The sequence below is a fragment of the Phyllostomus discolor genome, unplaced genomic scaffold (assembly GCF_004126475.2).
Source record: "Phyllostomus discolor isolate MPI-MPIP mPhyDis1 unplaced genomic scaffold, mPhyDis1.pri.v3 mPhyDis1_scaffold_59, whole genome shotgun sequence".
NCBI lineage: Eukaryota > Metazoa > Chordata > Mammalia > Chiroptera > Phyllostomidae > Phyllostomus > Phyllostomus discolor.
Genome location: NW_023397544.1, coordinates 16,029 through 43,217, shown reverse-complemented (window position 1 = coordinate 43,217; position 27,189 = coordinate 16,029). Strand labels below are relative to the sequence as shown.

The following is a 27,189-nucleotide window of genomic DNA, read 5'->3' as shown; positions in this document are numbered from 1 at the left end:
AGCATCTCTTCTACTGTTCAAAACACTGCAAAATCCTTTCTTGGAATCGTCATAATTGCCCCATCGTATTTTCCTGAATCTCTTCCCTTTCAAAGGTGATTAGTTTTGCTAAAATCCCGAAGTTCAGGGTGCCAAATCTGGGCTGTAAGGGGGCTTAGTCGCCTGGGTCACTGGTCTTTGTTGACTGCAGCCCCTCCACATTCAATATTCTCAGGTGTTCTGCTGGTTGTAGGCCTTCCAGAACATGGATCACTTGCAACAGATTCTGGACCAACTTTGAAGCATTTGTGCCACACCTTTATTTGCGCTGCACTAATTGCTTCATCCTGGAAAGTCTTCTGAATCATCCAAATATTTCCATGGAGGAATGTTCAAGCTTAACACAAAATCTGATGCAGATTTGTTCCTCTACTTGCTCATTTTGAATGTGACGGCCACACAGTACACATGCTCACTCAATGGTGTCTTCCGCACCACTGACTAGTACAGTGAAGTCATCGTTGTTCATGCATGTGCATTCCAGTCCACTCCTTTTGGCTGTCAGGTTACATGGATGTCATACAAACTATTCTCATTATATTAACAATGGCTGAACTTTTTTTCAGAGAGACCTCATATACACACACACACTCTCACACTGTGAGACTAGTCTTTGGATTCTTGTTCTTCCTCTGATTCTCGTGACCGTTTCCGAGAATTCAGGAATCTTCTGTTTGCATTGAAGATGCAGGGGCAACAACAGCATCTCTAAATCCCTGAGGCTGAAAGATGAAAAAATATGCAAGTATGCTTTAAGAACACCTAAAATAATGATTGGTCTTCCAAACATTTTAAGTAATGGGATAAGAGAGCTACTTTATTCTAGGAAAGAAGTTATCAACCACTGTAAATAAAGAGGATAAATGTTCACACCTTTAATACTTGTACTAAAGTATCTTATATCTAGAGTATTTTATATATATTTTTTATACATACACATACACAGAAATGAATTGCATTATAAAAATGTTCTCTAAAAGACAACCCTTACAAACTTCATGGTGACACTACTGGAAGAAGTGAAAGGAAATAACGTAATAATTACTTAGGTGTTTTACAAACTTATTTTCACAACTAAACACTCTAAAATAAAGTATTCCAATTAGAATACTTTTAGTGTACCTAGGCAGAGCACAGTCTAAGCAGATAGCTCAGTTTCAGAATCTGTTTCTGTTCTTGTCCTTAAAATATGAGATGCCAAGAATATATTAGGCTCAAAACTATTGATAAATATGCATATTTTAGTCAAAATCTATTCTATAATATACAATTATAGGAAAATTAACATTTTAAAGTGGGATATATTTAGTGGCTATGATAGACCTTTAATATCTACAGACCAAAATGAGTAAGGTTGGTAGTTGGTCTCATGGAAATCCTGAACAACTTGCACCTTAAAAGTATTTAATACCCTGACATTACACATGGCATGAAACATATTACTCTACAAAAACTTTCTTCAGTTCTAAAAATAAATTTCAGCCTTGGCTGGTGTGGCTCAACGGACTGAGTGCCGGCCTGCAAACTGAAAGGTCGCTGGTTTGGTTCCCAGTCAAGGCACATGCCTGGGTTGCGGGCCAGGTCACCACTTGGCGGTGTGTGAGACAGCCTGTCAGTGTCTCTCTTGCACACTGATGTTTCCTCCCTTCCCCTCTCTCTAAAAATAAATAAATAAAATCTTTTAAAAAATTTCAGTTCAATTATTACATGTGTGTATACATATATATGTGTATCAATATATCGATATTGGAGGATAATTCTCAGTATCAAAAGCTGTCCTCAAATTGGCTTACTGCCTGGAGAAGTTAACAAAAGCAATTTATAAATATTCTCTTTAGATAATTATAGCCCACCAACACCAAAATCACACTCGAATCAAATAATACTGACTGTGATTTGAAACAGTACTGTAGATTCCTTCTGGCTTGGTGATTTGTACAATGTTGCCAACCTGCTTAGAGAAAAAAATAAACACAAAACATGATCTTAATTAATTAGTTCAGTGATCTGATAATATAAGTTTATAGTTTTAATATAATTGTATTATTTTGTTCTCTAAGGACACACAAAGCAAAAAAAAATCAGAAGTACTCCCATCAACCAACAGCTACACGTATGCATGCAAATTATTACATATATTAACAAAATACTTGTTTATGTGAGTGAAATTTTAAAGCAACCTAAAGTCCAATGACTGATTCAAATAAACCAGCAATTTTCAACCAGTGTGCTGCAAGAATTTTTAAAACATGTAATACCTGTTTATTTAGTCAGGGGTACTGACCTCTTTTCCCTTAGATTGTCAAAGAAATACAACACAATAGCTATCTGGTGTGAATGAATCAAAAGTATACCAAAAGTATTTTTTTTGTCACATCAACAAAAAATATATTTTGATGTTACAGAATTTTAGTAATTAGTTTATTTGTGCCATGAGCTGAAAAAGGTTGAAAATTGCTGAAATAAACTATTTGTACTTGAGATACTATTTATGCTTAAGAAAATATAGTGGGAGAAAATATTTAATGATGTAGGAAAATATTAATAATATAAAAGTTATGCTGTATGATCCCGCATTTATGAGTATATATACACACATATATAGAAAAATTATTAAAAGGCTACAATAAAAAAGCCACATTGTTATTACAAGGTAAAGGTTTTTTTTTTTAATCTATATTCTTCAAAATTTCTCCAGTAATTGTGTTTTGGGGGGTGTTGTAACTATTAAGACAATTTCTTGGGATATACATAAGTATGTTCCTTATACTAATATACTCATAATATACTAGTAAGATTCTAATACAAATAAGCTAGCAAGACACATTCTTTCAAAATAATTATGTCCAAAACTATCACTGTTGTGACAGAACAAAATCTGTTTAGGCAGGATTTCATTATGTAGTCTACAAAGTAAGTAACATAAAACTAAAGCTGAAGTAGTTGAAAAATAAAATTCTAAGCTCTTACTATGTTCAAATACTGTAACGACAACAGATATAAAAGCAAAACCTTTTAAAGTGCCTTTTAAAATTGCTTTAAAAGTGACATAACTTATTCACAATAGCTGAAAGCTAGAAGCAATCCAAGTGTCTTAACACATGAATGTATAAGCAAAATGTGGCATATACATATAAGAGAATATTATTCAGTCTTAAAAAGGAAAGAAATTCTAACACATGTTACAGTAAACCTTGAGGACATTGTGCTAAGTGAAATAACATCAGTCATAATACAACAAATTTTGTATGATTCCACTTATTTGAGTGCCTAGAGTAGTCAAATTCACAGAAACAGAAGTAGAATGGCGGTTGCCAGGAGCTGACAGGAGGGGAGAATGGAGAATTAGTGTTTAATGGGAACAAAGTTTCAGTATAGAAGGTGAAACAGTTCTGGAGATGGATGGTGGTGATGATTATACAACCGTGAATATAATTCATGCCACTGAAGTATACACGTAAATGGTTAAAATGGTAAGGTTTATGTTATGTATACTTTACCACAATTAAAAAAAAAACAGATATAAGTGTACTAACTTAGAGAAAATAATAAACTCTCAGAGTTAAAAGGATCATTTACATATAATGTTGACTTGTTTACAACCCAAAAAGGCCATCTTGGTTTATGATTTGTTGCTTTATTAATTTTGAAATTGCCCCTCTACTAAGGCACAATTCAAAAGAGAAGCAGTCAGAGATCATGGTCCACTAGCTCCATGTTTTAGGTTTATACTTTTAGGATGAAAACAGCAAAATCCAAAATGTCATTTACTCTATAATTGTAACTATATGCATAAAGAAAATACCTGGCAAGTAATATATAAGAATAGTTATGATAGGGAGTAAGTATAAATTTTTGCAATGCTTTTAGAGTTGATATTCCATCTTTAATGCAAAATATAGCAGAAAAATAGAAGCATCGTATATTTTAACCCACCCTATTAAAAAAATCTCTTTGTTATTCAATAATAATAATTAGCTAACCTTCTGAAAAATTAGTATCTAATACCATGTTCAAAAAGGGACCTAGTTCTTCTGACTTTTCTAGAAAAAAAATGAAAAATTAAATAAGCTTTAAAGAAGTATTTACATATTCATTGAGAATCCTAAAGTCAAATGGGTATTAAGTGTTCAGGTTGAAAATCTTCCTTAAATTTCTAAGTAAAAATTAAATTGTATAGCCCTGGCTGGTATAGCTCAGTGGATTGAGTGTGGGCTGTGAACCAAAGGGTCGCTGGTTCGATTCCCAGTCAGGGCACATGCCTGGGTTGCAGGCCAGGTTCCCAGTGTGGACCATGTGAGAGACAACCGCACTGATGTATCTCTCCCTCTCTTTCTCCCTCCCCCTCTCTCTAAAAATAAATAGAAGAAAATATTTAAAAATTAAATTGTATATTTCATGTATGCATCTCTAGAGATCTTTTCAAAAACAAACTAAACCAAAGAATCACTTGGCTCACATCCTCAACTGAGTTGAAGCTTAACATATGGCTGAACTACACAGTTCAGGTCAGAAACAAGACAGAAGCACCATTTGTGCTCTAAAGCTGAGTACACATATGAAATACTATGTGGGGGTGTTGCTATATTACTCCACTCTACCACCAGATCTTCTTGGCAAAGAGTGGTATAATTCTGAACAATCTCAGCCTCATATGATTATGAACATGTAAATTGAAGGGAAACCTGTACAATACACAGGATAGAGACAAAAGTATCTTTTAATAACTGTTGGAATGTTATTCCATTAGTAGTCAAAGGGTAAAACTCAGGTGTTGCTGGAGAAAGATGGGGACACTATGTCATGAGATGGGATACTTCAATTCTCTTCAGTAACTCTGATAGCTAGTCAAAGTTTTTAGTTTTCTGCTCAAATTGAAAGTGTTTATTTTCATAACCATTTTTCCCCAATGTAAATCTCTATTTCCATCCTTTAAGATAAAAAAATTTAAACCACATACAAGATTCCATGCAGTAGGTAGAAATGCTTCGCTTCCTTGCACAACCAAAAAAAAAAAAAAGATAACCAATTTAAAAACAATAAACAACGAGAAGTGCCAGAAAATCAAACTGCATGCAACTCCAAGAACCAAGGAGTTAAAGAAACATTCACCCAGACCAGTAGGGTAGCCAGGAGACGGGAGCCAGGCAGCCTAGCAGAGAGGACACATACCAATGCAGCAGATCTGTGGGCAAGGGAGGGCTGGCTGTATGGGAACCTAAACACTTAAAGCTAGCTGTAGAAGACGGCACAGGTTACAATGGGGGAGAAACTCCCAGCCTTATAGGACAGTTCGTTGGAAAGTGGGCCTAAAGTGGAGCAAGCAAGCAGCATTGTTCCCTCTCTGACCCCTCCCCCACAGACAGTGCCACAACACAGCAAAGAGGGTTGCCCAACCCTGGCAAATACCTAAGGCTCCAGCCCCTTACAATAGGTGCACCAAGACAAAGAAATATGGCTCAAAAGAAGAACAGATCAAAACTCCAGAAAAAGAGCTAAGTGATGAGGAGATAGACAACCTATCTGATGCAGAGTTCAAAACACTGGTAATCAGGATGCTCATAGAATTGATTGTGCTAGGTTGCAAAATGAAAGAAGAAATAAAGGCTACCCAAAGTGAAAGAAAGAAAGCAAAATATACTGGGAACAACAAAGAAAGGAAGGAAACAGGGATTCAAATAAATGATTTGGAACAAAAGGAAGAAATAAACATCCAATCAGAAAAGAATGAAGAAACAAGAATTCAAAAAAATGAGGAGAGGCTAAGGAACATCTGGGACAACTTTAAGCCCAAAACATCCAAATGACAGGGGTGCCAGAAGGAGAAGAACAAGAGCAAGCAATTGCAAACTTATTTGAACAAATAATGAAGAAAAACTTCCCCAATCTGGCAAAGGAAATAGACTTCCGGGAAGTCCAGGAATCCCAGAGAGTCCCAAAGAAACTGGACCCAAGGAAGCACATACCAAGACACAATAATTAGATTACCCAAGATTAAAGATAAGGAGAGAATCTTAAAAGCAGCAAGAAAAAAGGAGACAGTTACCTACAAAGGAGTGTCCATAAGACTATCAGCTGATTTCTCCAAAGAAACCTTACAGGCACGAAGGGGCTGGAAAGAAGTATTTGAAGTCATGAAAGGCAAGGACCTACATCCAAGATTACTCTATCCAGCAAAGCTATCATTTAGAATGGAAGGGCTCAAGTGCGGAAGATAAAGTGCTTCCTAGATAATGTCAAGTTCATCATCACCAAGCCCTTATATATATGAAATGTTAAAGGGACTTATGTAAGAAATAGAAGAAGATCAAAAACTATGAATAGTAAAATGACAACAAACTCATAACTATCAACAACTGAACCTAAAAAACAAAAACTAAGCAAACAACTATAACAGGAATAGAACCAGAAAAATGGAGATCACATGGAGGGTTTTCAGTGGGGAGGGTGAGGGGAAGAATGGGAAGAAAGGTACAGGGAATAAGAAGCATAATTGGTAGGTATAAAACAGAAGGTGAGAGGTTAAGAAGAGTATAGGAAACAGAGAAGCCAAGGAACTTATGTGTACAACCCATGGACATGAACTGACAGGGAGGGAGAATGCTAAAGGGCAGGGTGTGCAAGGTGGAGGAGGGATAAAGGGAGAAAAAATTGCATAATAGCATATTATAGTAAAATATAATAGCATAATCAATAACATACACTTAAAAAAGACTTCATGCAACTTTTAATGACTTGAAGATAGTTGGTTTCAAACAATGAAAAATAAAACTATTTTAATTCTATTACATGAGGTCAACTTCTGGTTATGATAATGTATACACATTACTTATATATCCATAGCCTGGAAAAAAGAGAGTTTGAAGAAAAAGGGTATTACTTTAAAAGGAGGGTAAGAGCTTTAACTTCAGATTTGCTAGAAATCAACACAATACTAGAATTACATTCTAGAAACAGTAATTATAGGAGAAAAAGAATGGACTCTATTATAGCCAGGAATAAAATGTGGATACTACTATCTACTTCAGAGTTACTTGGAAAATAAAATGAAATTTTATATATACACAATGCTTAGCATAATAAAAAACAGTTAATAAATTTAATAAATGGTAGCTATTAGCCCTGGCTAATGTGGCTTAGTGCACTGAGCAGTGGCCTGTGAACCAAAGGGTTGATGGTTTCATTACTGGTCAGGGCAGATGCCTGGGTTGCAGGCCAGGTCCCTGGTTGGAGGTGTGGGAGAGACAACCGAATCTCTCACACAATGAAGTTTCTCTCTTTTCTCCCTCCCTTCCCCGCTCTCTAAAGTAAGTAAATAAGAATTAAAATCTTAAAAAACAAACAAACAGATGATAGCTATTATTTACTAGTCAGTTAATCTTCTGGGCTTTGGTCTTCTGTTAATAACAGGTATAGATTCTTCAGAGTTATTGAAGGGATAATATAAAATGATGTACATAAAGTGCCCAGTTACATACCTAGCACAAGCAAGCACTCACTAAAATAACAGCATGGGATAGAGTAAAATTTTCATAGAACAGTTTTCCCCTAACTCTATTTAATGCTCAACACTATTCTCCAATTTCTTGGAAAAAATTATTAAGAAGTTGAAGTCATAAAATGGTTACTCAAAAATTAAACATGGTTTTCTGATCTCATAGGTACCTAACCAATGCCAATGTACAGAATTTGATAAAGAAGGCAAACCTTTCCTTCTGATGAATGCATAAAAAGGAAACATCTTGCTCTATTATTGTCCTCATTTCTTAGAGGTATCCTACCAGTGAATAGTTAATAGAACAATAGTGGAAAACTACTGTGTACTAGCTCAAGAGAAATTCCTAAGATCATTAGTGGGATGCATTTTGCAGAAAACCTAAATCTGAAAAAGTATAAGCAATATGTTCAAAAGAATCATCTGGAGAAATTGCCAAATCTTTACAACAGGGTTTGTTACTGAGAAAAAATTTTTTTGTGAAGCCACTGTACAGTGACTTATTTATAGAATTGAGGGATGGGAGTCAATTGTAAAACACTATGTATTATGGAAAAGAAAAAAAGAGTCACCTGAGCTCTGCAAAGGCCATCTTTAAAAGAGACACAAACTGTATGAATTAGTTGCCAAAGATGTATGTGTGACTGGTTCTGCTATGAGTTCAGAGTCAGTAAAACCTAACTTGGTGAGCTGAAGCATGATCTTTTTCATTTTATAGAAAAACAAAGAAATTCAATAAAGAAATAAACAATATCACTGACCAGACCCAATATGTATTTAAGTATCCCCTTCTTCCATCTTTGCCCACACACTGTCTCAATTTCTCCCTTTTATTAGAACATTTCAAACCCAAGTACTCTATGTTATACCAATTAATCTCAAAGCAGAGAGGCTGGCATAATTCTGACATTTCCAGAAGTGTAGAATAAAAGATTCTGCTGCTTTCAATTGCCTATTTTAAAGAAAATAAAAGCTGGTTTGTTCATTTGCTCAGCAGCTAGCTTTAAAAAAAAATACAAAGGTTTCATGCTGTCATAGTTTTATTTTAAAGAACAATAGTGGTGAAAGCCAGGTAAGTAAATGGATAACAAATGCAAGATAGGAAAATACTAGAGAGTACAAAAGTAGACACAATTTCATACAAGAAATATATTAAGGAAGTAGGAAGAACTACCCTATTTTCCATATAAAATAGTCCTAAAGCTAATCTTTGGTCCCCATTTTATTCTCCTTTCAATCCCTTCCAGGAACACAGTACCCACCTCCTCCTGTGTGGCTAATAAATGGTATTTGATTTTCTAAGAGCTTTAGAAGGTAGCATTTCTTGGACACCTACTCATTTCAGGTGCACCCCATCATTTAAATATTCCAAAGAATTTCCTATGTAGCTAAATGTGCAGATAAAAACATTTCTATGTTTGCTCTAGGTGATTAAGGACAAGGTAACAAAAGCTTTATCTTCACAGGGCGCTGTAGATGTCATCCACTGCACTAGCTCTAAGAAACTAACAAGTGTTCAGTGTTATTAACCCAATATTCAGAATTATTAACTTGTTTCTACACTGACCTTTGCTTTTGATCCCAATGAAAGATCAGCCGTATTGTCGCAGCATGTCCCCAACTCTCCCCTGAGGGAAAAAGAACATAATACTTACATATTGCCTTACTGACTAGGTTGTAAGTCTCTCAGAATGCCTCTGGTCAAATACAGTTTTACTCTGCCTAGTTTAACATAACAAGAGTATACTTAGTTTTTTAAAACCTGGTATGTGGATAACATCCTGAGATTAATGGAGTTTTACGTATTTAAGGCAATACTGAAGATCAATACCTTCTATTTGCCTTTAGAAAACTTTATTGTTTAACATATTGATCACTCTTTCATATATCAGGACTACTAACATATTTTTGACTATGAGAAAAAAAGCAAGAATTATGACAATATTCAAAGATTTTAGTAGAAATAAATCTTGAAGCACTGTATTCTAATAAAACCATGATTAAGGTTAGGAACAAAATCATAAATATATTCACTGTTATCTAATTTGTATTTGAATAGATTCACCATTCCTCCTGCCTAAGACAGTGAGCTTTCTGAAGGCAAGAAGCATCATATGGCCCTGGCTGGTGTGACTCAGTGGGCTGAGGGCCAGCCAGTGAACCAAAGGATCACTGGTGTGATTCCTACTCTAGGGCATATGCCTGGGTTGCGGACCAGGTCCCCAGTACAGGGCATATGACAGGCAACCACACATTGATGTTTCTCTTTCTCCCCCCCTTTCCCCTCTCTACAAATAAATAAATAATCATCGTATGACTATTATATGCTCAGTACCTGACCCAGCAGTTGCTATATAATAAATGCTGAATTAATGTTAACTGAAAAAAAATGAGTCAGTATCTAAGAGCACAGTGTTTCCATGCTAATATTTATCAGTGAATAAGACAGATAAACTCTCTGCTTTCATGGAGTTTACAGTATTCAATAAGCATCAAATGAGAAAGGTAGAGAAAGTGTGTTTAACCAAAAATGGCTATCTGATTTATTACCCACCCAATGCTGGTATCAGCAAGGCCTGATTTCCATCTATCTTTGTTGTCATCTGATTAGTTAAAATTACCTACAAAACAAAATGTGAGAAAATTAGATGAGTCTCCTCTAAAACTTATAAAGTAAATAGTCCTGTGATTTTAGTATTTTGAGTATGATCTAATACTAAATACTAAGACATATTTAGGCAATGAAAACTTTTCTAATAATTTTTTAGAACTTACAAACAAAAATGAGTAGTTATCTGAAAACATGAGTCTACTGAATATAAAACTTTTTTAACAGATAAGAACAAAGAAATTCTTATTATGAAAATGGAAGAAATAGTCCTGACTGGTGTGGTTCAGTTGGCTGGGTGATGTTCCACAAAGCGAAGGTTGCCAGTTCAATTCAGGGCACATGCCTGAGTTGTGGGTACAGTAGAGTTCGAGAGGCAATCAAGTGATGTTTCACTCTCACAATGATGTTTTTCTCCCTCCCTCTCTCCCTCCCTTCCCCTCTATCTAAAAATAAATAAATAAATAAATATTTTTTAAGTGGAAGAATAAAGATAAAATAGATAATATGTAAAGGTCTAAAGAGACTATGCACAAAAACTTCACAATTGGGAGAATCAGGAAAATTCTCACTTTTTTTTTTTAAAGATTTATTTATTTATTTTTAGAGAGGGAAGGGAGCGGGGCGGGGGAGAGAGAGAGAGAGGAGAGAGAGGAGAGAGAAACATCAATGTGCGGTTGCTGGGGGTTATGGCCTGCAACCCAGGAATGTACCCTGGTTGGGAATCGAACCTGGGACACTTTGGTTCCCAGCCCGTGCTCAATCCACTGAGCTACGCCAGCCAGGGCAAAATTCTCACTTTTAAAATTAAGGTTTGTATAAGCCAAAAAGACCAACCAGTCCAACGGGACTGGCAACATCAATAGTGGTAATAAACATTTTTGTGTACTTAATACATGACAGAAACTATGCTAAGTACTTTACCTTGCTTATCTTAGCTAATCTCCACAACAACTCTATAAATTAGGTATTATTATTGTTATTATTCTAGTTTAACATATGAGAAATCAAAAGCTTAGAAAGACTGAATTTGTGTTCTTTAGCACTGTTGCCTCTCTGGAATATATTTATTCAAAAGAATATAGAATTCTTAAACAACTACTTATATTTTTAGGGAAGAAACGAATATAGAATTATGATTTATAATTTTACAGAAATAAAAAAGAAACTAAGGCAAAAAATTATGAGAAGAAAGCTAAAATCAACGAATGTACAGTATAAGTAGAAGAACTAGGAAAAATGAAACCCAGTAATCAGGTCAAATTACCCCAAATTATGACTATGTTAGCCTGCTGACAAAAGATACAGGTGTGCTTTAATCACAGATGGCTCTAAAGGCTAAAAATATTGCTAATTATTTTGGATTAAATAGTGGCCTATAGAAAAGATCCCATGTTTTGAAATTAGTAATTTTCAAGTAGAGAAAATGAAAGTGTCCAAGGCTGACCTAATACAGTAAAAGTCAAATTATCCGGCACTGTTTTATCCAAAATTCTCCAGAAATAGTTATTTTAAATATTCTCCCAATACAGATCTTCCCTCCAAATACTACCTGCAAGCTGTCACTGATAAAGAACTTCTATGGCAAGGACCTACATCCCAGATTGCTCTATCCAGAAAACTTTCATTTAGAACAGAAGAGCAGATAAAGTGCTTCTCAGATAAGGTCAAGTTAAAGGAGTTCATCATCACCAAGCCCTTATTTTATGAAATGTTAAAGGGACTTATCTAAGAAAAAGAAGATAAAAAAACATGTATAGTAAAATGACAGCAAACTCACAATTCTTAACAACCACACCTAAAACAAAAACAAAAACAAACTAAGCAAACAACTAGAACAGGAACAGAACCACAGAAATGGAGAACACATGGAGGGTTAGCAACAGGGGAGTGGGAGGAGGAGAGGGGGAAAATGTATAGAGAATAAGTAGCATAGATGGTAGGTAGAAAATAGACAGGGGGAGGGCAAGAATAGTATGGGAAATGTAGAAGCTAAAGAACTTATGACACATGGACATGAACTAAAGAGGGAAAAGTTGGGTGGGAAGCGGTGTGCAGGGTGGAGGGGAATGAAGGGGGGTAATGGGAGAACTGTAATAACATAATCAATAAAATATATTAAAAAAGAACTTCTATGAAAAGCAATGAGAAAAGGTTCTACTTTGAAAAAGGCATCAGTTTTGTAAGAAAAATGAAAAAGGAAAGGTTGTTTGGCTATTCCCACTGCAGTGGTAACACCCTAAAATTTTTGTTTATCTTACAAAGGAGAAATCTGTAATCCATCTAGATCTCAATTAGGCATCAACTGGATGACATGACTTTCTTCTAGTTCCTCTCCCCTTAAGTACCATAGTGGCTTCCCCATGTGTTACCTCAGGCCAGGAATTTTAGAAGAAGAAGGAATTTAAATTGGTAATTAACTGAAATATATGACTAACTGGCATCCCAACATACTGAATAATATAAATACCCTTTATTGTACATATTACCTAGTGTTTAAGCTCTAGCAACTGAGATAATTACTTATACCAACACTTTCTTGTTAGAGGTGCACTATTCATTCTGCAGCCATTAGCCACAAACAGTTTTTAAAATTAAATTATAAAACTAAAAATTCAGTTCCTCAGTAACCCTAGCCATATTTCAACTGCTCAAGAGTCATACAACTACTGTATTAAACTGAGCATTTTCCTCTTTGCAGAAAAGTTCTATCAGACGGGGTTAGGGAGTAGTTTATCCATATCTTGAGGCAAATGTAAATAAACATACTGCTTAACAGCTGTTCAGCATCCCCAAATTAGAATTTGCACCGTTAGCAAATATTTATAAAGTTACACTACTTCTGCAAAAATGTTGGGTGTACCAGGATCCAAATGAAAATTATTGTGTAATTACTCCAAGCTCCTATGGAATAAGTCTTTAAACTAGTGAAGGAACAATTGTTTTGAAATTATTAACTTCATTGCTTTAAAAATACTCTGCTCCCAAATGCCCTTCAATTGATGAATGGATAAACAAATGTGGTATATTGAGAAAATACAAAAGTATCTGGACATAAAAAGGACACTGATACATGCCACAACATGGGTGAATCTTGAAAACCTTATGCTAAACAAAAGAAACCAGCATAAAATACTACATATTGCATTATTCTACTTCTAGAAAATATCCCGAAAAACAAATCCATAGAGACAAAAAGCAGACAGGGAAAGTGCAGTGGAGATAACAGCTGATGGGAAAGGGATTTCTTCTGGGTATGATGGAAATGCTCTAAAATCAGATAATAGCAATGCTTGTACAACTCTGAATATACTAAAAACCACTGTACTGTACACTTTAAAAGGGTGAATTTTATGGTATGTCAACTATATCTTAATAAAACTGTCAAGCATTTCTGCTAATAATCAAATAAATGCATCTCTAAAATGACTCCACATCACTTTGATAAAGATTTAAAAGAGTCAAAGTTGGTAATGACTTGGGAAAAAACAAAAATTCCCATCCATTGCTATAGAAAACATACTTTGGAACATGCTTTCTGAGGATAATTTGATAATATGTAACAAAATGTTTAAAATAGAGCTATTCCTTTGGTTTAGTATTTCCAGAAATAACTAGTTGAACGGACAAAGAAGTATATAAAAGTTATTGATTGCAGGGGGTTTTTTTTTGTTTTTTTAAGATTTCATTTAATTTTTAGAGAAAGAAGGGGGAGAGAGAAAAAGAGGGAGTGAAACATCAATGTATAAGAGAAATGTAGATTGGTTGCCTCCTGCATGCCCCCAACTGGGACCTGGCTGTAACCCAGGCATGTGCTCTGGTTGGGAATCAAACCAGTGACCCTTTGGGATGGCAGGTTGGCACTCAGTCCACTGAGCCACAGCAGCCAGGGCTGATTGCAATGATTTAAATGGTGAAAAACTGGAGACAACATTAAAGACAACCAGTAAGGAAGTAGTTTAAAAAAAAAACTTCTACAGCTCTGGCTCTCTCTTTCTTCCTCTCTTCCCCTCTCTTTAGACATAAATAATAAAATCTTAAAAAAAAAAACTTTTACAATCATACAACAAAAAACTCTGTAGCTGTTAAAGTAGGCCTATATAGTAGTTAGTATATATGGAAAGATGTTCACAATTTATTAAGTGAACAAAATATTGCTTTGCACAATAATATGTATAATGGGATCTTACTTTAAAAACATGTTTTAGATACACATAGAATAAGTTTGGAAAAATATGTATATTAAGCTCAACAATAATTATCTCCAGATAACAGATAATTGCTTACTTTCTAAATTTTGTTTAGAAATTTTTGTAGCAAGCATATAACTTAAAATTGTAAATTATATTTATCATTATAGGTCATACATGCTTCTATATCTGCTAACCAGGAAATGAAAAATCAAGCAAAGAAGAATATCAGGTAAGAGAGGAAAGAATGCCCTCAACCCCACAAAATCCTGTCTCTGGAAGTAACCACTGTTAATGCTCTGGTCCTTTTGATATTGTTCTTCATAAATATAAGTATAAATGTTCATGTATAATTTTTATCTTTCTCAAAAGTAGACCTATGAAATACATTGTTATGCAACTTGAATTTTTTCACTTGATCATATATCTGAATATAACTTGTTCCATGTTAGTAGGCATACATTTACATTACTCTCCTGAAACACTGTATAGTATTCTTTGTTATTGTTTGGATTACTTAAAAAAACAGAAAAGATAAAGCTATTTCTGTTAAAAACAAAAACCGAAGGAATTATTAGTCTTGAGTGCCCCCTAGTGGGGGCTCTTCATTGATATTAATGGAATGCATACTTCATTTTTGAACTTATCTTTTACCCTGTCCTCACATTTCAAATCTAGAAGAGTTAGCTCTGCCTCCAAAGATCTTGGTTGCTCACACTATGTAATATTCCTTTCTCTCTGAATCTGTGATTATACACACAGTTAAAGAAAAATGGGAGTGTTGGAAGAGCTTACCTAAAACACAAGTATATTTAGATAAAAAACACTGTAATTACCCAAGGTGGCATTTATTCATCAGAGTCCATTTTTAAAATATGGCACCTTGATTATGCCTATTATTTTTCCAAGAAAAATGATAAACAACACTTGTGACTGGAATTAATTTTTTATAATAACCAAACCAAAACAAAGGTACATTTAAAACTATGTCTGTATTATTTGCTTTTAGTTAGGCAAATTCTATTCTGTTACTTCTAGAAATTAATACTTGATACAATATTTTTTATTATAAAGTTTTCTTGACTAATTATACTTACAGCTAATCTGTGATTATTTGCAAGGCTGATCATTTGCTGGGCTAGGCCATTTAGTAATCGAGTACGAAGGGGTAGGTCATCAAGGTCATGACGAAAAGGAAAAGCAATACCATCCACTATGACTAATCGAACCTAAAGAAAAGAGATTAGGTTTGGTAAAAATAAAATTGTATCAAAAAAGCACAGCCCATTGCACAAAAAAACCCTTAAAATCCAGTGTTCTATTTCAACTCTACAAAGGCTTTATTTTAGATAATTATGTATCTATTCCCCCAATGCTTTTTGCACTAATCACTAAAAGTTAAAATGTATTCTGGTTTGATAATTTATCCCCTTAAAAAAGTAATTCTGCAAAAAGAAAAACAAGCATTTACAATTTTTTATCAGTTGCCACTATATGAGAGAGACCCAAAAAACCCTTGGAATTATCTTCTGGAGGGCAGGCCCCTTGTAGTAGAGGCTTCCCCTGCTAGGTGAGTGTTCAAGGAACCCATCTGTAACAGTGTACCACCAGCTGGTGGTTCGTCAGAGGCTTCCTTCGGTTTCAGTGAATTTTTTTTGAACATTCTTTCAATGCATTTGGCCCATTTCATGATGGGTGAATATTTCTGAAGACTCTTTCAACACATCTGTTCACACTGTGCTGAGTGTTTAGCAGTTTTTGACCAAAAACAACATGACCTCCCTGCTCCACCCTCCCTATTCAACTGATCTCACCCAGAGCAGCTTTTTTGTTTGCTTGTTTGTTTCCCTGGAAGAAAAACATCTTCAAAGGGAAACTCTTCTGGAAGCAGAAGAGGTGAAACAAAGAGTGGCAGAAGGACTAAAAGGAATACAAAATGCCAAGTTAAAAAACTGTTTTGAGCAGTGGAAAAAACATCTGCATCAAATAGAGAATAGTTTGAGGGTGACTGAAGTTTAGTCAGGGAATAAATACACACTTTTTATAAATAAATTGGGCTTTTTGGCCCCTCTCCCTTGTACAGTCTTTACAAAGCTATTTTACATTGATAAAAATCACTTTTGAGCCCTGGCTGGTGTAGCTCAGTGGATAGAGCATGGGCTGCAAACCAGGCATCACAGGTTCGATTCCCAGCCAGGGCACATGCCTAGGTTGCAGGCCATGGCCACCAGCAACCACACACTGATGTTTCTCTCTCTCTCCCTTGCCTTCTAAAAAAATAAATAAAATCTTTTAAAAAATCACTTTTGAGGGTTCAAATTTCTCAATTAAATACATCACTTTTACCTTCAGGATTCTTTTTATGTTAAAAACACTCTTCAAATATTAAATTATATTAGTTTCTTCAAAAACTTAATTAATGGTATGCTTTTCCCCCTTATTTTTAAAATTGATTTTATTTTTTACCCTGCCCAAGGACATGCTTATTGATTTTAGAGAGAGGGGAAAGGAGGGAGAAAAAAAGGGAAAGAAACATTGATGTGAGAAACATTGATCGGATGCCTCTCATAGGTACCCAACCCAGGACCGAACCCACAATGTAGGCATGTGCCCCGATGGGTAATCAAACCTGCAACCTTTCAGTTTATGGGACAATGCTCCAACCAACTGAGCCACACAGACCAGGGCTCTCCTTAATTTTAAATATACAATAGGGCAAATAACTATTACAGAATCTGTTAAAATAGAGAATTCAGCATGAGGCAGGTCTGTCTTGAATTACAATCAAGATTTACTTATAGATGATAAATATTTTCATGGCAGTTTCATTTCTAATATAATCCAAATAATGCCTCCTATAATAAAGAGTAAACAAATGAAAAACTGTAAGATATTTTTTTTCTATCTAATAAGGATTAGGCTAAGAAGAGGCTTTTGTAGAAGCAATGTATAAGTTTTAAAATTTTTTTAAAAAATTGTCCTGGCTGTTGTGGCTCAGTGCATTGAGCACCAGCTTGTGAACCAAAGGCTTCCACGTTGATTCCCAGTCAGAGTACATGCCTAGGCCAGGCCCCAATGGGGGGCACGTGAGAGGCAATCACACATTGATATTTCTCTCCCTTTCTTTCTCTCTCCCTGCCACTCTATCTAAAAATAAATAAATATGCACTGGCTGGTGTAGCTCAGTGGATTCAGCACAGGCCTGGGAACCAAAGGGTCACTGGTTCGATTCCCAGTCAGGGCACATGCCTGGGTTGTAGGCCCAGTATCCCCCCAGTAGGGGGTACATAAGAGGCAACCACACATTGATGTTTCTCTCCCTCTCTTTCTCCTTCCTTTCCCTCTCTCTAAAAATAAAATAAAATCTTTTAAAATGTTTAAAAATAAATAAAAATAAATAAAATCTTTTTTAAAAAGGGCGATACAATTAAAAAGTTAAAATATTTTTAAGTTGCCCTGGCTAGTGTGGCTCAGTGGATTGGGTGTCAGCCTGTGAACCAAAGGGTTGGTTCAATTCCCAGTCAGGGCACATGCCTGGGTTGTCGGCCAGGTCCCCAGTAGGAGGCATGGGAGAGGCAACCACACATTGATGTTTCTCTCCCTCCTTCTCCCTTCCCCTCTCTAAAATAAATAAATAAAATCTTTAAATATATATATATATATATATATATATTTAAGTTTATTAATTTAATTTTTTAAAGAAAAAAATGGATATATTTATTTTCAGAGAGAGGAGAAAGGAGGAAGAGAGGGAGAGAAACATCAATGTGTGAGAGATACATCAATCAGTTGCCTCTCACATGCCCCCAACTGGGGACCTGGCCCACATCCTAGGTATATACCCTGACTGGGAAGTGAACCAGTGACCTTTTGGTTCCCAGGCCGTGCTCAATCCACTGAGCTACACCAGCCGGTGCATATTTATTTTTAGATAGAGTGGAAGGGAGGGAGAGAGAATGAGAGGGAAAAAAACAACATTGATTTGTTGTTTCGTGTATTTACGTATTCACTGGTTGCTTCTTGTATGTGCCCTGACCAGGGATTAAAATCGCAACTTTGGCGTATATGGATGACGCTCTAATCAAATGAGTTGCCTGGCCAGAGCTGTAAGCCATTTTCATATCTTTTATTTAGAATATGCATTCCTTCATTCAGCAAATACTTATTTACACCTAGTATATCCTGTCACTGTTATAAGCATTGGGGAATAAGAGACAAGATTCCTGCTCTCTTGGTGCTTATATTCTAGTGGAGTAAGAGACAATTAACATGCAAACAAATACATAAGTAAGATATTTTCTGACAGTGATAGGAGCTCTGAAGATACTAAAACTGGTCCTGCCCAAGTGCCTTGTTTGTTGAAGCATTGGCCTAAAGGGTTGCAAGTTTGATCCCCAGTCAGGGCACATACCTAGGATGCAGGTTCAATCCAGGTTAGGGCACCTAGGGGAGGCAAATGCTTGGTGTTCTCTCTGACATTGATGTCTTTCTCTCCCCCTCTTCCTCTCTCTAAATCAATCATCAGGTGAGGATCAAAAAGAAAAAAGACATGCCCTGACTGGTGTGGCACAGCAGCAGGTTGGGCACTACCTGCAAACTATAAGGTCATGATTCAATTTCCAGTCAGGGACACATGTCTGGGTTGTAGACCAGGTCCCAGTTAAGGTGTGTAAAGAGGCAACAAAATGCTGTTTCTCACCATCAATGTGTCTCTCTCTCCCTCCCTTCCCTGTCTGTAAAATTAAATTTTTAAAAAATCTTTTTAAAAAAAGATGCTAAATGTGGGTGAAAATGACAAAGAATAAGCAGGTAGTGGGGGAGAGGGAGGCTACCTTAGGACTAGATCAAAGTACCTTCTTAAAATGAAATATGCAGCTGAAAGAATGAGGTCTAGTTCTAGCTGGTGTGGCTCAGTGGATTGAACACAGGCCTATAAAATGGTAAGGTTGCTGGTTTCAATTCCCGGTGAGGGCACATGCCAGAGTTGCCAGGACAGGTCTCCAGTTGGGGGGCATGCGAGAAGCAACTGATCAATATTTCTCTCTCACATAGTGTTTCTCCTCCCTCTCTTTCTCCCTCCATTCCCCTCTCTCTAAAAAAAATAAGGTCTATCTGTATGTAATGATACAAAAAAATATGCAAAGCACTAAGCCAAAATAGAAAGTGTAGAACAATATTACGATGTAATCCCATAAAAAATGTTAAAAAGTGGGGTGCTAGATATTGTAATATGCATAAAATTTTTTGAGAAGACACACAAGGAACTATTAATAGTGGTCAAACTTTGGGAAGAGATACCAGGAAGCAGCAGAAGAAGGGAAGTTTAATTTCAATTTTATACCTCTCTATACAGTTTGTTTGATAGGAGCTACTCCACCATTACTGGCAGTGGACACTCTATATTATCTCAATTTCTTCCTTATATATACATGCTAAATAAATTAAACATTAATAAGTTGTAGGACAAGAAAGGAAGAGATTTTCTACTTATGACACTGTACTATTTACTATTTTTCACTTTAACCAAACACCTTCAAAGATACTTAGTTACCGTATTTTGCCATATAATGTTCTCCTGTGTATAATGCACACCCATGTTTTGGCCCAAACTTTCAGGTTTAAATGAAATGTTTTAATTTTTTAATTCAATTTTTAACTCATTTATATTCGGACACTTGTTTTTTTGTAATATAAAGAAATTTCAGCATTTATTTTTAACATATTATGGTACAAAAAATTTTATGTAACAAATACTTACAAAACACAGAATAATACAAGGTACTTCAGGTACTACCCATGAATAATGCACATCCCTATTTTTCCCTCAAATATGTGGGCAAAAAGGTTGTGTATTATACATGGCAAATATGGAAGTTATATTATTTCAGTCATTTGAGCCATACCTTCGAATGTTCTGAGAGGAAGTCTGAAAGGAGATAAACTTGTGCCAATAGCTCTGTGTAGTCACGACAACGAAAATAATAAATATGAGAAAGAATATTTTTCAAGAGTGAATTCTCCAAAGCCTTGGGGGTGCACTGAAATAAACAACAAAATAATCTTAAAATAATTAGTGTTACCTGTTTTGAAATATTGGTGACTATAAAAAATACCTTTGAAAAACAAATGCTTCACTAACAAAAATCTTAACTTTAATTGAAAGATGGTAAAATTAAAGCAAAATTACTATGAACTATCATTTTATAATTCCTGTCATATTATTTTCATAATAATACTTTCCTACTGTTTCCTTATGTACTAGGCTATCTAGAAATTGTTTATACACATATACAACTAATTCTAATGCCTACCTCTTCATAGTTCTAATTATTGGCTTCTTTTGAATAAAAGTAGAATAGAATTTCTCTGTGGGTTTTTTTTAAATAGGACTACAAACCAACAGTTAAAAGTAAAGTGTCCAAAAGAAGCATTTTTCCCCTAAATGCCATAGTATATCTTGATAATTAAAGTAGAAACAATGATATAAAATGATATTCCCAACTTAGACTGGATTTTAAAATACCCAGTTTGGCTTTGTACATATTTCAGAGAAAAACCAGTTAAAAATTGTTGCATTTCAAAATGTTAGTTAAGTTTAACCCCACTGCAAAAACAAATAAAAAAAAAAAACCCCAGGAATTAAATTTCAGAAAACATTGCCTATTGCAATATACATTTTAAAAGTTCATTTTTCACTAAAAAATAAACACCTAGTCATATACCAATCACTAAAAGGTTTATATCCCAGTGTTTATATTTGCACCTACAGTATTTACAATATTTTAAGACATTATTACAAATATACATTGTAACATGAGTAGCTTTAAGGACTTTTCAGTAGATATACTGGTCATTAGTTAGAAAAACACCCTAGCACTCCCATAGAAATAAGAAAACCCAGCTGATCAAACACATTTTATTTATTTATTTATTTATTTATTTAGAGAGGAGAAGAAAGGGAGAGAAACATCCATCAGTTGCCTCTCATATGGGAGACAACACCCAACAAACTCAGCCGCACTGCTCAGGGAAGATTATAAGCATTCAAAGGAATTACAAGCATATATAAAAAAACATTGTTTTTAAAACTTCTACAGAAAGAATAAGGACTGCACATCCAAAAAATAAAATTAAACAAAGCAAAAATTAAAAAAACCCAAAACAGTCAAGCCAGAAAACCATTTAATTTTATAAGTAATTGAAAGGAAAGAACTTGAATATAAATTACCTTTAAATTTTTTGTTAAATCAAACACTTGATTTCTACATGATAAATGCAAAAAAACCTTCCCAGACCTGGCTGGATTGAGTGTGGGCTGCAAACCAAGTGTCGCAGGTTTGATTCCCAGTCAGGGCACATGCATGGTTTGCAGGCCACAGCCCCCAGCAACTGCACATTGATGTTTCTCTCTCTCTCTCTTTTTCCCTCCCTTCCTCTCTAAAAACAAATAAATATTAAAAAAAAAAACACCTTCCCAAACACTTTAGAAATATAATTAACATAGTCATGAAGTCAATTACATACTATTCATATCCCCAAAGGTCAGTCAGCTTCATGTTCCAAATATTTCCAGACATGGTTTTTCTAAACTACCTTTGCTTTTTGAAAAACCAGGATGCAAGTCAATGTAGTGAATGCATTGAATACAGTGAATGCATTGAGACAACACTTATATTAAAGTCTCCAACAAAATTAATTTACACCTGGCAGGTCAAAGTATGACTTGAGGTCATACACTGAAATACTTACACAAAGGTTTGCCCTACAGCTCCTGCAGTAACAAGTGAGGGCCATAAAAGGCCAATCCAGGTTGTGGCATTTCTCATTTTCTAAGAGGGATATGAGAATTTAACACCAGTACACTGTTGAGTCATTAGGTTTCACTTTCCAAAAGTTCTCTTGCTAGGGCCTGGGATGAATCCGAATGCAAATTTTTTATTACACAGAAAAAAAGAGAATCACGTGCTAACTTACCCTCTCCCATATGTGTTTTTGCTATAAGCTGAAGGTGCTGAATGCAGGCAGTTGCAAGGTCTACCACTCTATCAACCATAAAACTTCCTTCTGTATCAATAAAAACTGCTTCGCCTTCTACTCCTCCAAAACATTCTGGTATCTGCACATCTACTGCCAACTGCATACTATCAAGAGAAAGAAGTCAAATGAATAAATCATTATCATGATCTTCTAAGGTAGTATTTTTTGAACTCCACATCCCATCCATTAGGTACCACTAAATATATTGCCCCAGACAACAAAGATGGCTGATTCTCCATGGCTCCAAATACAAGGTAGAGCAAGAGTAGGTATACAGTTGGGAGTATATGAAACAGTTTATTCTTGTATTATTTTTTATATGAACTACTGTAAACCTACTTTTCCTTCACCCTGTATATGTGAATCAACTGATGCTTGGATTAGGGAAAGAGTGCACCTATAAAATCGTGATTAAGAAATTTTAGTGATTTTTTTAGGTCCCTGGGAATGAACTCCTTTATTATACATAAATATACTTTCAAACATTTGACTTTCAAGGATATTCTCAGGAATTAATTATATAATAAAGTAGAATACTGCTTATTTATCCTAATGACTACTTTACAATGTTATAAAGGAAAGATTTTTTGATATCAAAATAAATGTATCAATTTATCAAGCTGGGGTGGTAAAGTAACATAAATGTTAAGTTGGCTTTTGTTTGATGTTGTATATACACACAAAACAAATTTACCAACATGTACATGCCTCTTTTGGTCTGACTATAGACCCACAGCATGGTACTCTATTACGCAAAATGTTATTAAGCCCACCCTTAAGAAAGAAACATTTTAGTTTACCATAATTGTGTTTTTCCAACACCTGGTGCACCACAAATTTCTGTTGTTTTGGTTAAGGGTACTCCACCCCCAAGAATATTATCTAGTGCTGAACAGAAGGTAATTATGAAGTTCTGGGTATGCTCCTGCTCAAGAGATCCAGTGCTGTACACTTCTTGCCTGATTCAGCTGTACCAGAATGTCCTGGTTTATCTGTGAGACATTCTCTTCGTATAATCTGCAGAGTTTCTAAGGCTTCCTCTTTAGATATACCAACTTCTGAAAGTAGAGTAAGAAAAACACCCCCCAAATTTAGAGATTTAAAACAGTATAACATGCTATTTGGTTGTCTTCACTAATTTTAAAGATTTTTTTAAAGCTTTGTTTTAGAGGGGAAGGGAAGAAGGAGAGAAACATCAATGTGTGGTTGCCTCTCATGTGCCCCCTACTAGGGACATGGCCCAAAACCCAGGCATGTGCCCTGACTGGGAATTGAACCAGTGACCCCTTTGGCTCACAAGCCAGCACTCAATCCATTAAGTCACACCAACCAGATTTCTTCATTAATTTTAATTTTTAGATAACAAGAGTGATGCCAAGAATAGAGAAGCGTGAAAATGTAACATTCCATTTAGCCTTTAGCTATTTAGCCTTTCAAATTAATAAAGGTATTTCTATGACTTCAAAGATTTATTACCTCAGAAACAGAATTCAAAAACCTAAACCTCTAAAGCACTTCTAAGTACCTACAAAAGTGTCTCAGGATGTAGAAATAAAAATGTACTAGCAGTCAGTCCTTTTACTATCCCTTTTGGTCTAAGACCGAAATAACTAAAGCCATAATTATCTTGCTCTTGTAAGGTATACAAATTATTTTTCAGAAGAGAATGAAAATGGCCTCTTTAATTGCCTAAAACAAAATGCAACTTTAAGAAGTGCAAGTGCATGCTATATTCATAATAAAAACTTTTCATTGAGCCATGGCTGGTGTGGCTCAGTGGACTGAGTGCTGGCCTGAAAATCAAAAGGTCACTGGTTCAATACCAAGTTAGGGCACATGCCTGGGTTGCAGGCCAGGCCCCCATTTGCGGGCATGAGAGAGGCAACTGATGGATGTATCTCTTTCACATCGATGTTTCTCTCCCTTTCTAGAAATAAATAAAATCTTAAAAATTTTTTTTTTCATTGGAACAATGGCATGAAAAATTCATGTAGCAATGCAAACTAATGAGAACAATTATTTAATGCACAAATATTTTACATACCCTTATGCTTGCCTCAGCTACACAATTTCATTCCTATCTAACAATATAGCCTGAGAAAATGATAATTACAATACAAGCTGCTAATAAAAGAAATAATCGTGAGAATGGTATCACTTATGAGTTTGATATACAGTGCTTGATTTGGTAAGGATATGAACTATAAATTTGGTGCTAATAAGTAATAATAATGGTAATAAGGCAATGAAAATCCTAACCAATTTAAGAATCTGAACTCTGGCCCTAGCGGGCGTAGCTCAGTGGATTGAGCATGGGCTGCGAACCAAAGCATCACAGGTTCGCTTCCCAGTCAAGGCACATGTCTGGTTGCAGGCCACAGCCCCCAACAACCTCACATTGATGTTTCTTTCTCTCTTCTCTTTCTCTCTCCTCCCTCCCTTCCTTCTCTAAAAAATAAATAAAATCTTAAAAAAAAAAAAAGAACCTGAACTCTGGAGTCAGATTACACAGGTCTGTAAAGTCTAACTGCACCACTGACTACGTGGTCACCATATCTGGGCAAGTTACTTTTTTGCGTCTCAGAGTTTTCCTTCTATAAAATGGGAATGAGACAATACATGTAAAAGCTTGGTAGAATACCAGGACATCCAAAAGGCTCAACAACTGTTAACTTATTATCATTCGTATTCTCTCATTTCTTTTTGTAAAACCAACTTGTTGAAAGAAAGAGAGCCCATAAAACTTTGGGGAACACAATGTGCAGTTTCAGATTTAAAACAATAGTTAACATTAGGCCTACATTTATTCTTGAGTGGCTAGTTGAAACCTTATTTTACATTAAGAGCAATGACTTAAAATTCTGTTCTATCTTGACACTATAGTTCTAGGCATACCATAGCATAATGTGCACAGTGAGACTGACCGCAAGACAGCCTTATTATTATTTTTTTATTTTTTAGAGAGGGAAACATCAATGTGTTGTTGCCTCTTGAGTGCCCCCTACCAGGGACCTGGCCTGCAACCAAGCATGTGCCCTGCCTGGGAATCCAACCAGCAACCCTTTGATTCACAGGCCAGCAGTCAACACTGAGTCACACTAGCCAGGGCGACAGCTTTATTTTTATATGCCTCAGGATGCACTGGGTCCCACCAATGTATTATCTAGTGTTCTGGAATGTTAGGTTCTGGATTTTTTTAGCGAGTTACATAAAAGAAATGATGTCTTCTTCCTACTGTTTTCTCCAGATTCTGGGGATTCTACTCCTTTTCTTACTGTCCTCTAGCCCTATAACGAATCCTTTGTTTCTTAAATTTAGTGCCTGCCCCTTGGATTTGGAGCAGCAAAAATTAGACAACCTATGTGAGTTTCAATTCTTGCTCCACAACTTTCCCAGCCCAGCCATCATGAAAAGTCACTGAACCTCCCCAAGAATCAGGTCCTTCATCTGTGTATAGGGCACGGCCCACGTAAGAGGACTCTTCTGAGAGTAAATGACATAATCCTCAGAGCATTCAGCAGGCACTGACACAGAAAGCAATTAATAAATGTTTCCAGGGCCACAGTTCCAACCATTCAAACCATGTTTAAGGGTCGTCAAGGAGCCTTTTCGCGTTGTAGAGGCAGCCGTGGGCCACAGCTGCGGAGACTGAGCTGATGCCTCACGGCGGGAGAACAGATAGAAGCAGTACTAACGGCGGCCCAAGTCCCACAGCCTAAGGTCGGGAGTAGTTACCTTTGCTGAGCTCGGAGGGCTTCACATCTAAGAGTTCCTCAGCCGTCTGAAAACCTGCAGACGCTAACTTCACCCGCACTGCTGGGGACAAGGGGAAACTCACTAAATCCCGCTGCATTTCAAAGCCAGACCGCTACGCGCGAAGTCGCTAACAGCTGCTAAACTCAAAACGGCCGAATCCCGCACGCCGGCGCCGTGCCGCGTGACGTCAGGCGTAAAGCGGGGGGGCGGGGTCTCCCGTCTGGCGGCACGTGGCCTTGGGCTTTGCCGCTCTGCGGAGGCATACTTAATTTCCACAGGGCCGCGTTATTCCTGCCGTGAATCTTCCAAATCCCTCTTCAGTTTCCGCATTAAAAGCACACTCTCACTGTAAAAAGATGGATGGAGACTTAAGATAGGGATCCAGGCTCAGTGGACCCTAAGCACCACATTTCCTCACTTTTGCCCTGGCCCATTAGGTGAAACCTCAGGCTTGGTAATAATGATTGCCTGAGTGGGAATACTGCGCGCACACACTGGCCAGTTATTGGTTTGGAATATGAAACGGATGTATGAGGATTAATTCCTGTCCCCACTATAGGGTTCCAGTCTCAGCCTGTTTCGCCTGTTGTCCCTGTGTTTGACCCCTCATCTTTCCTGCCTTCGCCCTCGCGAGGAATTGTGGGCTAGCCCGCCACCTCCGCGAGGATTGCTCCGCGCCCAAGTCCGGCCTCCACCCACGCTTTTCCGCGAGTCCAGTTTGAAAAAGGTGAATTCTGAGACCGTTGACTCTTAACGGCCTGTCCAGCTTAAAAGGTAGCTGGAAAAAATAAGCAGGTAATATTCCCGTAGTGGGTTGAGCATGGGCACCCCGCTGTTCTGAGATGGAGTAGCTGGGCTACACAAGAGTTCCTGTTCTGGTACAGAGTTTGGAAGGGACTGCTTCTGAAACAGGACCTCGAGAGACTTGAGAGGTGGTTTGCGAAGTCTTTCCTTGCCTAGGTGAGTTACGATTTCTTTTTGGAACTGGGGGACAATTCTTAGCTTCAACTTCTCTTTCTAAAAGAACTCCCTAAATAGTGCAAATTAGAGCCCTTAAATGCATA

At 36.4% G+C, this 27,189-nt stretch overlaps 1 protein-coding gene across 1 annotated transcript; it reads right to left on the bottom strand.

Moving 5' to 3' along the window:
- Window positions 1-567: 567 nt before the first annotated feature.
- LOC114490407 (DNA repair protein RAD51 homolog 3-like) lies at window positions 568-26,315 on the bottom strand. The gene is given in 11 exon segments (XM_036017282.1): window positions 568-704; window positions 707-761; window positions 1,930-1,990; window positions 9,102-9,162; window positions 10,089-10,155; window positions 15,430-15,561; window positions 20,236-20,365; window positions 22,303-22,473; window positions 23,170-23,305; window positions 23,308-23,427; window positions 26,105-26,315. Coding segments are annotated over 11 exon segments (1,110 nt in total). The 5' UTR covers window positions 26,223-26,315; the 3' UTR covers window positions 568-645.
- Window positions 26,316-27,189: the final 874 nt, after the last annotated feature.